At 42.4% G+C, this 18,376-nt stretch overlaps 1 protein-coding gene across 3 annotated transcripts in view; it reads right to left on the minus strand.

Moving 5' to 3' along the window:
* ptpro (protein tyrosine phosphatase receptor type O) overlaps positions 1-18,376 on the minus strand; it is a 140,724-nt gene that overhangs the window by 58,705 nt on the left and 63,643 nt on the right. For all 3 annotated transcript variants that reach the window (XM_068004774.1, XM_068004773.1, XM_068004771.1), the window contains exons 3-8: positions 15,534-15,695; positions 13,420-13,572; positions 10,348-10,791; positions 9,015-9,176; positions 6,299-6,495; positions 3,535-3,655 (exon numbers count right to left, since the gene is read on the minus strand). In XM_068004774.1, the coding sequence (XP_067860875.1) occupies positions 3,535-3,655; positions 6,299-6,495; positions 9,015-9,176; positions 10,348-10,791; positions 13,420-13,572; positions 15,534-15,695 (1,239 nt within the window). The remainder of the gene's footprint in view (positions 1-3,534; positions 3,656-6,298; positions 6,496-9,014; positions 9,177-10,347; positions 10,792-13,419; positions 13,573-15,533; positions 15,696-18,376) is intronic.

Below are 18,376 nucleotides of genomic sequence, written 5' to 3' on the forward strand. Positions count from 1 at the left end.
ACTTTTATAACCAGCACAGTCCCTAACAGCTGAGTGCCCATTTTATTTGGGCGGGTGGATGAATCATTGATATGCCAGAATGAGTGCTCAGTAATTGTGTGCACAACCCAATGTGATAATTGTGTGCTCATTCCCTTACATTTGCTGGTAAAATGGTGGGTGCTTCCTGGGACACTGAAAAGCTCTATTGCAGGGAACTGAGTGGTAAAATGGGTCAGACACAGTTTTTTACCTCAAGAACGTGTGTTAAAATCCAGCCAGGACTGATAGGGCCCTATAGACCGACTTTTATCCTATGTGAAATGAGTAGGGCAGTCTCAATTCGGTTCCTAGTGAGCAGAGACGTACAGCACAAACCTGCCCCTAATTTTGAACGTTACTCTAACAGGTTTAAGGAAGGTTGGTATGAGATAGGAAGAATGAGGAGAGGCAACATAAACTAAATGGTACAATTTTGAACCCTTATAAAACATTGGTTCCCCCATAACTGGAGTACTGTGTCCAGTTCTGGGCACCGCACTTTAGGAAAGATGTGAAGGCCTTAGAGAGGGTACAGGAAAGATTTATTACAATGATTCCAGGGATGAGGGACTTCAGTTACGTGGATAGACTGGAGAAGCTGGGGTTGTTCTCCTTGGGACAGAGAAGGTTAAGAGGAGATTTGAGAGGTGTTCAAAATCATGAAGGGTCTAGACAGAATAGATAGAGAGAAACTTCCCATTGGCAGAAGGGTCAAGAACCAGAGGACATAGATTTAAGATAATTGGCAAAAGAACCAGGCGGGAGATGAGAATTTTTTTTATGCAACGAGTTAAGATCTGGAATGCACCGCCTGAAAGGGTGGTGGAAACAGATTCAGTAATAACTTTCAAAAGGGAATTAGATAAATACTTGAAAAGGAAAAAAATTGCAGGACTATGGGGAAAGAGTGGGGGAGTGAAACTAATTGGATAGTTCTTTCAAAGTGCCAGCACAGGCACGATGACAGAATGGCCTCCTACTGTGCTGTAAGATTCTATGATTTCGTGAAATGGAATAAGTGATATACTGGTGCAGTAGGGGATGCTCGTCTGAGGTTGGGGCTGAAAACATTGTTGGGAGATAGTAAAGGGACCTCCTGTGCTATAACTGACCCAGGAGTGCTTGATGTTATTCCATTCTCCGACAAAAGACCTCTCACCTTGATAATGATAAAAAAAAATCTTGCTGCAAAATTAGGCATGACTCTAAATGACGAGAGATCCAGCATACCTGAACCATGCCCCTTTTCTGATCAGTTATGCCACTTTGCGACTGAGTAGTGGGCATAGCCAATCGGAAAATCTAGGCTATTGTATCAAGTCATGGCGGACGATTCTATTACAGAGTCCACAAATAACTGTAGGAGAGTTATAACGAGACGCTCAAGGCCAGCAGTTCGGTTATTGAAAGAACATTTAGCATAGTGAAAACACACTTCTGTTGTGTAAATGGTTAAGGAGGGGCTTGCAGGCTGCTCCCAAGAGATACGCCAACACACAGCATAAGCATAAGAAACAGATTCCACACCATTTAATCCTGCAATGCTTAACTGTACAGCGTAATAACCACAATACTGTGTGAGGCTGACTGAATGACAACACTTCAATAAACTGTAATCTGTACGCCTGCTACAGCCACACTTGTTTTGTGATACATCTTCAGGAGTTTGTCTGTGAATGTTTGGTCAAACAGTCCCCTTGTGGTCCTAGGTTATCTCCCTCTGTTGTTACGATTTACTGGATGTGATACAGGTTGTGTTTCTATGTAAACGGAGTCCCCTGTGCTGGTGCTGGGGAGGTAATAGTGCTGGTTGCTGTGCTTACATGGTCTCCTACTGGACCCTGGAGTCCAGAGGCTCTTGTTTGAAGATAAAAAGGGGGCCATGACTATGAAACAGTAGAAGATTATATGACTCTGTCAATATAGAATGTCCCTACCAATAGTTGTGCATCTATTCTTAAATGTAATAGCAAAAATTAAAATTGGATAAAGCTCTGCATCACAAGCCTTAATTCTGAACATTACCGTCTATATTCTTAGCTTAGATTCAAAGTTTCAAAATGAATAAGTACTTATGTTATTAACACCTGCTTGTAAATCAACACTGGCAGATTGGGTCATTCTGCGACACAGACAGACTTGCATTTATACAGCACCTTTCACAACCTCGGGATGTCCCAAAGCGTTTTACAGCCAGTGAAATACTTTTGAAGTGGAGTCACTATTGTAATGTTGGAAACGCAGCAGCCAATTTGCACGCAGCAAGGTCCCACTAACAGAAATGTGATATTGACCAGATAATCTGTTTAGGTGATGTTGGTTGAGGGATAAATATTGGCCAGGACAACGGGAGAACTCCTATGCTCTTTAAATAGTGGCATGAGACCTTTCATGTCCACCTGAGGGGGCCGCTGGGGCCTTGGTTTAATGTCTCATGTGAAAGATGACATTTCTGCCAATGCAGCACTCCCTCAGTACTGCATCAGCCTCAATGATGTGCTCAAATCCTGGAGTGGGGCTTGAACCCACAACCTTCTGACTCAGAGGCAAGAGTTCCACCACTGAACAAGGCTGACACTTTCAGTCAACAAATCCCATTCCCTCCTATTCTTGGACCATGAAAGTGCCAAGCAATCTCTTCCCAGGCCTCTGCGAATGTCACTCTTGGGAAATATTTGAGTGTCCTGCTCTGACCTGGCTTTTTTTTTTAAATTCTCCCTCTCTCCATGTTGGCCAGAACCTGGTCTTTCAGTATCTCTGCACTGGAGTGTCAGCCTAGATTATGTGCCGAAGTCTCTGGAGTGGGACTTGAACCCATGACCTTCTGACTATGGCACAGGCTGTCAGCACAGAGAAGTGCTAGACTGAAGATAGGGCCAAAAAACTGTAGCATGAATTCTCTGACCAATGCTCTCGTCAAGCGAGGTCATTTTCGAAGTGTGGGTCGCAGCAGAGGTCTTGGATTTGGAGATCCTCAGCTGTCAGATCCTCCTGTGTATTAGTCCAAGTCTCAATACCCTTCTGGGTTCGGGGGATTTAGGGGAGCTGAGGTGAGGGGCAGAGAAAAACACTCCATTCTTCATTTTTCTGTTTATTAGGTTACAACAGTGACTACACTTCAAAAGTACTTCATTGGCTGTGACACGCTTTGGAACGTCCTGAGGTCATGAAAGGTGCTATACAAATGCAAGTTCTTTCTTTCTTTCTTTTTACATGGAAGGGAGATGCAGGATATAGCGGGGAGTCCACTGGAACATTTTGTGCCATGTTTTCTGATGCTGATATTGGGCTGGATATTAGCACATGATTTTACAATTGACACTTCTTCCCCCTTGCAGTTTGTACTTCAATATTAAATAATACCTTATTCATAAAAACAGCAAAAAGGATGTTAAAGTTGGTGTTTAGTGTTTGCACTTGTATGGCTTTTAGAAGTAGGAGACTCCATGTTTATTCGTGTTGAGCCCGGTAGAGATTTTTGGAGGTGGTGTTTGCAGATTCCTGAATACTTACCCAAGCCAAATGTGAGTGGGAGAGAAGGAGGACCTACAGCAAGTCCATTCGTCAGGTAGACCACAACCTGGTAATATGCCCCGGGCATTAGGTTTCCAATGATGTTACTGCTCAGATTTACCTGATAAAGCAAAGATATTAACGTAAGTAATCTGTATTTTTCCATTTTGATGTATACAGAAACACATTTGCTAACTCCCTCACTCCAAAATCATTGCTGCCCAGTCACTGCTCAAATATCACACATCTTTGTTTTTCATCCCTTACAGAACTATAGTCAGATTGGGTCTATTTTATTCATGAAGAGCCATTCATTTACAGCATGTTAATATCTAATCTTGTAGTCCACACACACAAGTCTGCATTGAAAATCTCATTGCTAGTTCCCTTTCTGTATTGGAAACTGCGTTATTAATATTCCAGCTCGATGCCATTCATCATAAACACTAGAGTACAGAGGGCCTCTTTCCATTGTTCAAAATACACAAGTCTATTTTCAAATAGCATCTTGAATAATGATTTTTGGCAAATGTCTGGATATTGCAAATTGGAATTATAAGAAACACACCGAAACAATGAACATTGCTTCATACATAATATCCTGGGGCTAAACTAATAAATTATGTCAGTACCAAAAGCTATTCAGCCATTACTGCTTAATGAAAGGACCTCTCGTTTTAACATTCAGTGAACCAGTGAATAGATTAAAGTCTAATGCAGAGATCAATTATTTGATCTAGCTGGAAGTACAGTGGGAAAAGCAGGAACATATATTTAGTAGCAATACTGGATCCCCACGTGTCACTATTTGACTGACAATTCATTTTACAAGGTAAAGGAAGAGCTTATTAATGACGGGGAATATTAATGTGAATGTGCAAAAATATATTTTATAAAGCAGAAGCTAGCAAGTCAAATGTGGTCTATATGTAGCATTTCTGCTTAAACCACCAAATGGAAGCAAAATATAAATATAACGGTGCAGTTATAATTTCTTCCACATTATTCACTCATTATTCAATACACAACCCCAAATTTCTTTCTCTAGTTTGGAGCAAGAAGGGTTTTCAATCATAGGAAGTTACCGTGCCACAACAGAAAGACCAGGTACTCATGTCGACCAATGGGACACCTTTAAAGGTATAAAGGCCTTTAATGGGACATCTTTAAAGGCACGACAAACACATTCCCAAAACCATCAAGCTCAGACTAAACAAACGCGACCCTTAATGCAGCAGCAAACAAATGAAAAGTAAGATAAAGAGGAAAACGTGCAAGTAGAAGTCCCTCAAAGAGAAAGAAGGAGGGGCTCGCTGGGATGAATAAAAATATTGCAGAAACACGTTAAAAAGATGATCAGGGAGGCAAAGAGAGAAAAATAAAGCACAGCAGCTGAGGCTAAGAATAACAGTAAAAAAAAAATTCAGTACCACAACATCAAGAGGGAAATCAGAGACAACGTGAAAAGAATAAAAGATGCAAATAGTAAATAAATAGTAATTGAATCCGAGTACGTTGCTCACAGAGGATGTAAATCCTCTCCCCTATACAGTGATGAGCTGAAACTCTGATAGGGTGTACTCAGGATTTTGGAAAGACTATCAGTTGCATAACTTTAAAAAAAGACAATTTAAAAGTACTTGCACCACAGCAACTTGGAGCACATACTTATTTTTTAACACACTGATTATTTATTCCTTATTTTGAGATTTATCTCGCCTCCATTCAGAGCCCCGATCAGAGGCTCTTCTCCATTCATAAGTCGCTGTTAAGTTGCCAAAGAATTTCCTACCTGCCCTTTCCATGGCAGTGAGCAGTGTAAGACTAAGCTCGAGTCCAACTCATGGCCTGGAGCTGATGATGCAGGCTGGGAGGGAAGGTCAGTTTATTTTTAGGGCTGGACTACTACTGGGGTGCACAGTCACCCGAAGTCTCGGTCTTAGTGAATGAAGGCCATGTATAACTGTACCTTTACATGGGGCTTTCAGGAATGTGGGCTCGTCCCTGAACTCTGATCTGAGCAATCTTTTTCTTGTAGTTGAATTCCATGTAAAACACTGCATCACCTGCTTTCTCCCATCTGAATGGTCCCAGCTAATCAAATGACTGATAATACATTAATGGTCATATGGTTACCAGGTCTCAATCAGATGGGAGAAAGTGGATGGACACACAAATGCAATTATTTTCAGCGTCGATGTATAAATCAAGCTCCAAGGTTAGCCCAGTACATTGCTGTATCAACCATGCTGTGGAGTGGTAGCATATAGGCACATGTCCAGAGCTCTTGTTCTCAGTTGAAAAGATGCAGAGTATAGATTTAACATCTTGTCAGAGACCAGGGGAGGGAGGGGGCAAACCAGAGGGAAAATTAGACGACACTCACACATCTCAGTGGCCACAGTGATATTGTGATCTTTTTCCACATCGTTCACCTGAGGAAGGAGGTAGCCTCCGAAAGCTTGTGAATTTAAAATAAAATTGCTGGACTATAACTTGGTGTCGTAAAATTGTTTACCACAGTGATATTGGCAGAGATGGGAATATTGGGAATATCTTTTCTGCTTGCATTCATAATCAGGAAATTAGATATTATGCAGGGAAAACGCAAAATAGGGAGAGACATAATCCAAAGTGGTGGTGTTGGCAGTGGGGAGAATTCGGGGTGCCTTTCATATGTAAATCCTTTGGTCAATAAGCATTTTCACAGCATACAATCTCATTTCATCTAATACAGTTTCCATAGTTTGGTACAATTCAATACCTTGGAGCAATAAAGGGATTCAATTCTTTGGCCCTCTAATCGCTGTTGACAAGAGAGAGATACAACCGACACAATACCGTCATAGTTGTTTTCTTGCGAGTGGGTCCAGGATACGAGGGCTGTGATAGAGTTTAGCATCTTCACGCCAACATTCTGAGGGCTTTCAGTGATCTCTTTAAACCACTTCCCAGAAGGACCTTCAAAAAAGAATGAAAGTAAAATATTCTTCAAGAAAAACAATTTAGCTTCTGACCTGAGAAGAACATAATGTTGAATCAAATGCTTGGGCAGAACTCAAACCAGCTTGATGATTCACAAGGATAACTGGCAGATAAAAAGCAAATGAACTTGTATTTATATAGTGTCTTATTACATCCTCAGGATATACCAAAGTGTTTTACATCAGTGAATTACTTTTGAAGCACTGTTGTAGGCAAACGCAGGAGTCAATTTACACACAGCAAATGAAAGACCATATAATCTGTTTTTGGTGCTTTTGGTAGAGAGAAGATTTGCCAAGACACCAGGAGAATTCTCTGCTCTTTTTGCATCCACCGGAGCATGCATATAAGGCCTTGGTTTAACATCCCATCTGAAAGACAAGATCTTTGACAATGCAGCACTTTCTCAGTAGAGCACTGAAGTGCCAGCTCTGATTATGTGTTCAAGTGATAGTGGGACTTGAACCCACAACTCTGAGGCAACAATGCCGCCAACGGTGCCAAGCTGTTGCCGACACCAAGCAGACATTACAAAAACGTGACCAAGTCCCAAATTTTTCACTCCCTTGTGGCTTTTAAAAAGACCTGTTATGGAATATCAATCCCACAAGAAAGAGACAGAGAGAGAAAGAAAGGAGAGAGAGATAAAAAGGAAGAGAAAGAGCGAAGGAGAAAGAGGAAAAAGAGAAAAGCTCGTGAGAACGGAGGTTTTTTTCCAAGACAGGAATTCAATGGAAAAGTCAGGATACCCTATATTGTGGTGGCATCATCGAAAGACAGGATAAAAATAATGACAGACTCTATACTGCCAACATGTCAGATCTGTTGGCAGTATGGGGGGGGTCTGGCCTCACTGAATTTTATGAGGACACGTTTTTCACCTTGATTTCCAATTGTTCACTGTGTGTCGAAAATGTGCAAAGGACAGAGATATCTACATTTCTCTGGATGAGACAAAAACACTTAAAGGGCTGCTGATTGCCATTAAAGAGGATGCTCAGTACCGTTTATGGCACTACTGTGGTGTAGTAACGGGGGAGAGATATACCCAATAGACGCTGAATTTCCTCAATGTCCATTGTGCCGTTCACCAACAGAGAGAGTCACATGCAAGTTTCCTGAGTAGGTTAATTTGCATATGAAGTGATGTAAGTTCTGGTTAATTGTATTCTCAAAGCGCAGTAAGCAGCTTAGACCCCAGGACCCTTCGGTGTAGAAGTGGCGCAGCCTCTGTAAAGTGTGCAGTCTTCATTATCATTCCCTCAACACCATGTGATGCACTCGGCATCTCCCATTCCTCATCTAAAGTGCCCCTTTGCCAGAACCATGAGCAGTCACAGGCCAGCTATGCCCATGGGGCACTATGACAGGGCAGTATCTTGCCAGCGGGAGGTGAATTTTTTCACAGGAAGACGTGCAAGCTTTCATGGAAGAGGTGGAAAACAGATGGGACTGACTTCTGGGTGTCCCAAGCAGCAAGCCATCCAGGAGCATCAGCCATAACCCCCTGGTCGGAGATGGCCCTGGCACTCACTGCCATCTCCCTTGTACTGAGGATTGCACAGCAATGCCAGAAGATGTTCAATGGTTTGACCAGGGCAGGCAAAGTAAGGTGCAAAGCACCCCATTCCTGAAGGATGGTGTAGAGAGGCCTGCCTACAGTGAATGTCACACCTTCTTCAGAATCAGAGTATGTGGGGAGCTGGGGGGCCAAAACATGTAGGGATGGGGTGAGACGGTAGCATGCAAGTCTCGAGTCTCAGTGAGCAAAACTGGGGGAAAAAAAGGGGTTGAGAAACGTCTTGAACCAGAAATCAGCAAGCAAAGTTTGGGGACTCGCCAAAGCTCGCAGACTCCTCACTTCTATCTGAATCAGGTGACTGGGAGAGCAGCTGCACTTGTTTTACGTGGCTCTAACTTTCCCGGAGTGTAGTAACGGCATAAAGGCAGGAACTTCCTGGGCACAGCATGACCAGGCGAACGGTGCTCCTCTTCAAATGGAACGCACGAGGCTTGGGCGGGCCGATCATTAAACTTGCCAAAATGATGAAGTAAACTCACGTCTAGCGCATTAACAGTGCCTAAGAGACCTAATGCACTAAATGCAAATTTCCTCGATCATTTTTAACAAGGGCTGAAGATAGCGAGGAAATACAGGGCCATAGTTGGAAAAATGTGCGCGATGTTAGCAGTGGAGGAAATTCCGGCATTTAGTAATGATTTCTTGGTGGTCCTGCTACAGGGGGTGCAGTGAAGGAGGTTGGTCTTCTTTGCAGCCGAAAGCTACCCTCTTGTTAAAGCCAAAGTGAGTAAATGCCTCCAAGCCCACAGGGGAACAAACGCAAAAAGAAAGACTTAGATTCATATAGCACCTTTCACGGCCTCAGGATGTCCCAAAGCAAATGTAACAGATTTCGACTCCCTCTGAAAGTGGCTCTGAAACTGAATTTACCTGCTGGAGCCCTCTCATTCGCCCTGCATGACAAGGTACTTACTTAGGTAAAAGGTCAAGGGTTTCTTGGATGAGCTCTCTCTAGTTTGACAGATTCCAAAGGAGCTGACTGTTGTTACAGACACCTCGTACTTCCCTGACTCTCGGAGTTCCACCTCGAACACATAACTGTTATTTTCTACCGTGAAAACTTCAGTGGAGTTCCCTGCAGGAGAACGAGAAATATTAAGATGAGCAACAATGTGCAAAGTGATGAATCTTTTGAAACTATTGACAGTGCATCTTTGGAACAGTCTTCTGCAGTGATTAAATGTATGCGACGTGTTCATTTTTGTTTTATGCTCTTTAAACTGTATATTCTCTTTTGAGAGGGGAGTACGTCTGTGTCCCACAGTAAGGCTTTTGTATTCTCAAGAGTTGTGGAGGAAGAAACACGATTTTAACAATGTCATATAATGAACATGATGTGACAATTTTTGTTTCAAAGCTTCTTTTTCTCAGGCAAGATGTAGGTGATTAGAAAAATAATTGCGATTCCTAAATTAGTACAAAGCAACTTTTAAGTGCTGTTATGAGACATTGTCATTTTGAAGGTGGTCTCTCGGTATTTTTGAAGGGAGAGGAAGGGTTCTTTTACACATTTGTAGTTATTTTTCTCTAGGGGTATTTTATTAAGTGTATACCAGAAAAAAAAAGTACACCAGGGCATCTGAACTGTGGCCTGACACCTGGCACGTTGGTCCTACAGGGCTAATTCCATGATCCAGGGGAGAAGTTTGCTCGTAGGACGGAGATCAGGGCTATGATGCTGTAGCTCCATCTCATTAATCAACCTATTGTAACGAAAAAAAAGAACTTGCATTTATATAGCGCCTTTCATGACCTCAGGACGTTCCAAAGCACTGTACAGCCAATGAAGTAGTCACTGTTGTAATGTAGGAAACGCAGCAGCCAATTTGCACACAGCAAGATCCCACAAATAGCAATGTGATAATGACCAAATCATCTGTTTTTTCAGTGATGTTGGTCAAGGGATAAATATTGGCCCAGGACATAGGAGCGAACTCCCCAGATCTTATTTGAAATAGTGCCATTGGATCTTCGTGCTCAGGACACCTGAGGGGGCAGATGGGGCCTAAAGTTTAACATCTCATCTGAAAGACAGCATCTCCAACAGTGCAGCACTCCCTCAGTACTGCACTGGAGTGTCAGCCTGGGAGTGAGGCTTGATACGTGCTAACCTTCTTGACTCAGAGGCAAGAGTCCTACCAACTGAGCCACAGCTGATACAATAATGAATAAGATAACATAACCCAATATATTTGAAATCACACTGGTTGGTATTTTACAGCAGTGGGATCGGTAGTTTGGCTTACCTTGCCTTTGAATGTAAATGTTGAAGCTATCGTAAGCTGTAGGTGGCTTTGGAGGGAACCACTCGAGCATAAGCCAAACAGTCTCCGGGTTGGCGGCAGAGCGTGCAGGTTCTGTGGTTGTGTAAATAATATTTTGCTGATCTTGTTCAGTGACATTCATTATATCTAAATAATCGCTTCCACTTGCTGAAACCTCTTTACTGTCTGGTTGGAACTCCAGCGTCCAGTCAGTGATGATTCCTTCACTGGTCGAATTATAATCTCCCCAACCGATCGACTCCTTTGCTGCGAGATCACTGACCTCAGTCGCAACCGTGTTACTTTCCTCGTCGACAGTTTGGTTAATGTCGAGAAAAACCTGTTCATGACCAGCATGAATTTCACTGACAGATCGACTGCTTCCGTACACAACCTTCATTGACACATTGTTTGGTGGGTAGGGAACTGTCGAGGGAAAAACAAGGGGTTTCCTTATTGACGAGGTATTAAATAAAATCAGGATGACTGAACTTTTTATACTATGCTTTCAAAAGAGTTTTGTCCACTATACCAAACTATTGAATCCAGTCATCCAGCGACAAAAGAACTTTTAAAATCAGTTTGAAAGGATATGTACTTGTTATGTACATGCGACGCACATTGTTTTTGTCATTGTTGACACACTCTGTTATTTTCACCATTATGTTCATAATTTATTGCTCCCTGGTTAGTCTTTCGTACGACAGGAGCTCGTGTTGGGAATTCAGTCGAGAGATCAGTGCACCTGATTTGTGGCCTGCACAACATCCACTTTAACAGACAGCAAATCATGCTGACCCCACATCTGTGCCTGAACTCCCGATATCCGTTCTAGTTCATGAAGCTCTGTGCTGGGAAAGGTTGTTGTAAAATTTACACAGAGTTAATTATGCTGATACAATGATAACATTGTTACAAATTTATGGGTTTACAGTCGATATTCTCTCAGGGGATGTGAGGTCAACTTATAGGAGTGTCCAAGGACTTTGGACCTAAGATCTGGAGAGCATCTTTGCTGCCCAATATCTAATTTAACGACAGCCTGATCAAGGAATCAGAACAATAAGACCCCTTATTGTGTGTACTGGATACTATGATCTCTATACGTTCTAACTTTTCACAAGGTGGACTGAAAAGCACTCCAGTGAGATAAAGCCAACTGCAAACCAACAAACTTGTTAATTTTACACACAATATCTGAATAAGCAGAACATAGATGAGGTATTATTGTCACCCTGTCATCTGTTGCCAAGTCAGTTCTCAATCACCGAGACAATTTGTCAACAACTCCATTGTAATTTACTTGGATTTTCAAAAAAATGTTTGGCAAAATTCTTCACACGAGGCTAATAAGGAAGCTTAAGACTTGTAGAGAAGTTGGTAAATTGTCCAGGTGGAGTGAGAACTGATTTGCCAACAGAAGACAGAGGGTGGTGTTAAAGGGAAAGTGGCCTGTCTGGTAAAACCAACAGCAGAATTCCACAGTGATCTGTTTTGGGGTTGCTGCAATATTTATGAATACTATGAAATGTGGGCCTAAATTTTAACACGGAGCAGGGAAAGGGGTGGGGGGAATTCCTGATAGGAAACCAGAAGTACAAGTTTCCCGGACGTCCTTACGATTTTGACATAAGGACATCTTTTACTTTTTTTGTTGGTTTCCGCCCGACAGGCCATCCTGATTGACAGTCTGACCGTCAGTCGGACGGGAGAAGAGGCAGGAAGCGGATGCAAGAAGCTAAGTCTTAGATGGGGGGGGGGGGTCATGGGGGTACAGAGTCATTGGGGGGAGGGTCTGGAGTCATTGGGGGTCAAAGATCGTGGGAAGGGGGTCGAAGATCGAGGTGGGGGAGTTGGAGATCATGGGGTGGGGGTGGGGGGGGTCACTGCAGGTAAGTTTGTTGGGCCTGGGGGAAGCACTCCTGCTCCTCCGGGCTGACAAGCAGTGCGATAAAGGCATTTACCTACTGTTTCGGGCCTTCTCGCCTCCGCTCATGTGGAGTAAAACAGAAGGCCCCGGAATCCCGGCCCCCAGGGGTTAAAAATAAAAAAAGCTGTAAAAATGGAGGCCCGCAGCCTCCTTGAAAGCTTTCAGTGACCGACCTGCCTCCTAAGAGCGGGTTGGTCGGCCGCTCTTCGACCCGCCTCCATTAAAACCGGAAGTGGATGGGTTGGGGTCGGGTTTTAGATTTTGAAAATTTTTACTGCCCCCCTGGCCCCCAACCCACCCGCTCTTCCGGGTTAAAATTTAGGCCATGATATCTGTAGGAGTAGATTATTTAATAAAGTTGCTGATGGCTCGGAGGGAAAGGAACAAGTAGAAAAGGGATTGATCGCATTTGGTGAGACTTTTTTTTAGATGGATTCAGATGACAGATGGATTTTTTAATGTGGATAAACGTAGGGTAAAGCAGGTAACAGTAAATGTGTGTATAACATGAAAGGATTCTATTTTAAGTAGGCCAATTGAATTGTGGGATTAGGTAAGCCTAATCTTATTGAGGTACATACTTAAAAAGGAGAGCATAACTAGAATTTCAGGAATTTCTCCATTGACAGAAGCCAAAAAGAACAGAGTTTGAAAGTGACCCGTGATCATATTCAGACAGCGTCTAGTCGGTGTGAGATAGCAATTAATAAGGCGAGTCAGATACTGGGCACATTTGGACGGCATTGAACAACAAGTAAGAACAAGTTATATTGACATTTTACAGATCAACGGGGAGTCCAGTTCGGGAGTAGGGCACACCGTTTTATCCATCCATCCTTGAAAAAGATACAGCCGTATTAGAGAGGGTTTAAAGGAGGGTGAGCAGGATAATTCCAAGCCTTCGGGGCCTAAGAAATGAAGAAAGGGTCAAGCAACTAAACTTATTTTTGCTGGAGACTCAAATCTCCTAAATAATGACAGCTATTGATAAGATGGAAATAACCAAACTGTTTCTCTTGGACAGTAAACATAGGGCTACAGGGCATATGTACAAAGTTCACAAGCTTCGGGTAAGGTTAGAGATTCAGCACCATCTTGGAAAGGCATATGAAATGAGTATTTACCTGTTCGGTGATGTTTTGGCTCATGACCAACAGGACTGTACTCCATTAATGGAACTCTATTGACATTTGCCTCTGCCACCAGCTGGAATGTAATATTACTGTAGCATGTTCCAGGCAACCAAGTGTTGAAAATTAATTTGCCTTTCAAAAAATCTGTTTAAAAAAAAGATAATAAACAACGTAGTACAGTTACAAGAAGCAATGAAGGTTTTGAATATGTAGATGGGTTTAGAAGTTGGCCAATTTTGCAAGGTTGCACTGGTGGTAGGGAACCCCACCTGTTGCCCATGATTTTTTGATAAATGGTGATTGTGTGCTCGATTCCTTCCTGCCAGTGCTCACTCGGAAAATTGTTCCCAATATTCCAGCATTATTTGGTCATTATGCATTGACAAGTCAGATAGGCGTATTTCCTTCCAACATAAAACCACTCCCACTACAGTTGGCATATGGAAAGAACATAGTTTGTAGCTCAGTAACTGTTTATAATCATCTATCACAAGAAAAAACATATTAGTATGGGAATAAAATGCACTTTTAAAAAAATGTTTAGCTTGCGCTATAGGTTTAGCGTTGGCCTGAAGCGATTTCACACTGACGCTAAACTTGTGTAGTGTAAATTGGGTACGAAGGCCCAAACTAATTGTGAAGCAAATTACTCCTCCAGGAAGTTTCACTTTGCTTCGCTCCAGTTGTCCGGTCAGGCCCTGATTTTGGATTTAGGCTGTATTTACACTATAAATTGCAGCATTGGTGTCAAGCAAAACCACATCAGACCCCATCGGTCTAAATGCACCCTTTATCATTTGGGGAACAATTGAGTTTGAGTGGTCAAAAGGCACATTCCAGAGGGCCAAACATATGAAAATAAAGAGCAGGAAAACACCAGCTGGTCTATCAAGCCTGCCCCACACTTGTGATGCCAGAAGCATCATGTCTCGACCCTTCCCAAAACCCTGCAGGTATGTAATCTCTTCGGAGAGGCAAAAAACCCAGAAAAACTCAGGGCCAATAAGGGGGGAAAATAACTCTCCAAATCCCTCAGGTGATCAAAACCAGTCCAGGAGATCACAGTAACCATGTGTACGTTAACTGTTACATCACTTACCTTTTATATGATGCAATCACACAACATTTGTGGTCAACATAACCTGGAGATTTTGTTACAATCTGTAATTCATTCTGAAGTAATTTCTTTTTATACACAATTTATATGTGGGGCTGTAAATTTGGCCTGGACTGCCTGTTATTGACCATTATAGCCTTCTGAAGACAATGGGAGTTGCGATGACATGTGATCAGAGGAAGGGGTTCAAAAGTAATAAGTTAACATTTAGGTAGAATCCTTTGCGAGTCTCAAACTGCCTTACACAAAAGATTACTTTCTGAAATTCAGTGAATCAGGAATTTTCACCACAGTGTGCAGCAACATTCAAAATCAGGGCAGCAACAGGAGGCAGGAGTTCCAGAAAGACACAGTAAAGGGAATTAAGAGTGCTTCTTGGGGGTGGGAATGGTGGGGAAGAGCGACAGAAAAGCCCAAGCCCCAGAGAAAGGTACGATATCTGCTAATGCAGATCATTAGAGGGAGAAAGAGTTCACTGATTTATGTGAAACTCCAAATTTAAAAAGTGGACCCCTGACGTTAAGGACTGTTTAAAATAAATCCTAAAAAGGACATGAATTATTTACAAGGAGCGAGGGGCCCAGGAGTGAATCACATCACCCATGGCTGGGAATTTCCTCTTCAGGTGAGGTTATGGCGGAGGAGGGGAGTCAGAAAGCAACAAAGCTACCTAGACAAGTTTGAAAAAAAGATTTAGGAATTTGATAGGTGGTTTTTGTGGTTCCTGTGGGGAGTGGATAAATGAAGAACTATGAAAAAGTTCTTCTTGCAAAATAAATTTTCAACTCACTCACCTACCTCGATCCATTTTTCCACATCATGTAATACACTGGAAGATTCTGGTCCAACTAGAATCAGCCATTCAAGTACAATCAGTTTTATTATACTATTGGACCAAAATCTGCAATTAACTCCAGAAAATCCTTTAATCCACGGCAAACACACTGGTGGAAATCAGACATTACCCAGTTAATTGATGTTTTCTTACCCTTATGGAGCGATGATCGATAATTACTGCCTTCAAAGTAGCTTAATTTTAATCTTGAGAAAAAGTTGGTGGTCTGCTTTGGATATTGAATGTCAAACAGGACTCCAGTTTGTGGGGACTGCTTGTAGTCATATATAGCCACACTGTTGACTGGGAGTGGTTCTAGCAAAGACAGAGGAAGTGCCAGTTACAGTTAAACCTTTTTAATACGAGTGTGGATGAACAGCAAAGTAGCTCCTATGGAGATTAATTGCATCAAGGGTGGAGCTCTTAAATCAGCTTTCATGTAGCTTCCACAAGGGATCCGGGAAAAGTGTGTTGTGATGAGGGACATGTTATAGTAACAAACCAGCAGTTTGTAAAACAATCACTACTGCACTCACTTTGCAGATATATATCACTTGAAATTGTCTGAGTACAGGACTATGCTTTATCTGCAATTTAAAAAAAGATTTTACTCACCCTCTTTAGAAAGGATGAATGAATGAACTTGCATTTCTAGAACACTTTTCATGTCCTTTGGATGTCACAAAGCGCTTCACAGCCAATTAATTACTTTTGAAATGTAGTCACTGTTGTTATGTAGGCAAATTTGCACACCGCAAGGTTCCATAAACAGCACTGAGATAAACGGCCAGTTAATCTGTTTTAATAACGTTGGTTGAGAGATAAATATTATTGAATAATGGCATGAGACCTTTCATGTCCACCTGAGGGGGCCGCTGGGGCCTTGGTTTAATGTCTCATGTGAAAGACGACATTTCTGCCAATGCAGCACTCCCTCAGTACTGCACTGGAGTATCAGCCTCGATGATGTGCTCAATCCTGGAGTGGGGCCTGACCCACAACCTTCTGACTCGGAGGCGAGACTGCCACCACTGAACAAGGCCGACACTTTAGGTCAACAAATTCCATCCCCTCTTATTCTTGGACCATGAAAGTGCCAAGCAATCTCTTCCTCTGAGAATATCACTCTTGGGAAGTATTTGAGTGTCCTTCTCTGACCTGACTTTTTAAAAGATTCTCCCTCTTTCCATGTTGGCCAGAGCCTGGTCTCTCAATATCTCTTCCCCTAATGATCTGGCCAAGATTAGGAACTTGCTTGTTGGGAAATTTAGACTACAAAACAGTGACTTAACACTCTGTAGTATAATACATCGGAGCCTGGATGCTGCCGTTCTGCCATTTAAGTGACATTTTTAAAAACGTACACTGTCTTGAAACTTAGAACATTCTTCATGCTAGATGAGAGTTACACTGATCAACACCTTCTCTCCTGTATTGGCAATTAAAAAAAGTCAATGCATGTCTTGACATTAAGTACACTAGGCCAACTGTTTGATGTTGATCTTGACCTTAATGAGTGCTGACTGGAATAACGAGTTATAACCCAATGCCATGTGTACAAGTACGATTAGACCTGAGATAGGGAATTTTCCACAATTAAATTTCCAGTTAAAAGTGGTTGGATGGGATTATGAACTTCATTTACTGTAGTTATTGAATGTATTGCCATATTTCAAAATGGACAAATCTGAGGGAGTCAATATTGAATCTTTTATCAGAAGACAGCTCAGATACAGGCAATCATAGGAAGGGCAATGGGTGCACAAGGACATGACTGGAGGGACCAGTACAAAGATATTGGGCAGGATTTTAATATGCTGGTGGGAAGAATCCAGGGGTGTGGGGGGTGATTTGTGGGTGTGATACCCGGGTAACGAGGCCGATCAAAGCCTCTTCTGGATTTCGTGATAGGAGCAGCACATCCGATGGGGGGGGGGGAACGGAGGGGAGGGAGAGAGGGAAAGAGAGAGCTCATCAGCAGTTAGGATAGAGATTGGAGTGTGGGGGGGAACAAAGATGTGGGGACATCGGACATCGGGATCAGAATGGAGACATCGGGGATTGGGGATCGGGAATGGGGGGGTCCAGGCAATATTGTTTTAAAGGTATGTTTTTTTTTTACAATGGGAAATGTAATTTTATTTCATTTATTTAGTCTATTTTTGCCTGATCCGGCCCTTCTCGCTTGGTTTCACCAGGCGTGAATCGGAAGCCGTGAGAAAGCCGCCCAGGTAACGTTAAAATCTTTTTACGTGTCCAATACGCAAAAAATAAACTACCTTAAGTACCTCAATGAGGTATATTTGCCCCTTTAATTATCGGCCTGCTGGATTTAAGTGGGGGCAAGACTTCCTGGTGACTGTTGTGCACATGCACACAGGTTTGCTTGAGTCTCATTCAAAAATGTGCGGGTCCCAGCCGGGATGTCTGCCCGCTCCCAAAACAGCGATTTTGATTGCCTTGCAACTCCCCCCTGCCCCCAACCCACCCGTTTTTCCTTTTAAAATCCCGCCCATTGTACCCTGATTAGGAACAACCGTTTTCAGATTGAGGTGCACTGCTAAAAATAAATTGGAAAACACTGCTTTTAGAGTCTCAATTCTTTTAAATAAAGCACGAGAGTTTTTGTTGACACCTCGATTTGCAAATGTAAGCTTAATTACATCTTCAAGTCGGCAAAACATCACACTGCTATTTCCTATCCTGGCACTATTGGATCGAGTAAGTAAATGAAGTCTCAGGGCTGGTGGAGGCAGCAACATATTTACGTGAAAGGCAGAGTGAGTTTAAAGACAAGTAATACGTCAGACACCTGGATTTGCAAGTTTAAAACAACCACTAGGAAAAAAATATACATACATATTATATATATTATTGAAACACACACACAATGTAGTAATTTTTGGCCTCACTCTCAGCCAGGAGCCTTGCCCACTAAAAGTACACATTGGAAATTCTGGCATATGCTGTACACTGGAATTTCAAATAAGGACTCC

This window comes from Heptranchias perlo, chromosome 24, assembly GCF_035084215.1.
Source record: "Heptranchias perlo isolate sHepPer1 chromosome 24, sHepPer1.hap1, whole genome shotgun sequence".
In the NCBI taxonomy this organism is placed as follows: Eukaryota; Metazoa; Chordata; class Chondrichthyes; order Hexanchiformes; family Hexanchidae; genus Heptranchias; species Heptranchias perlo.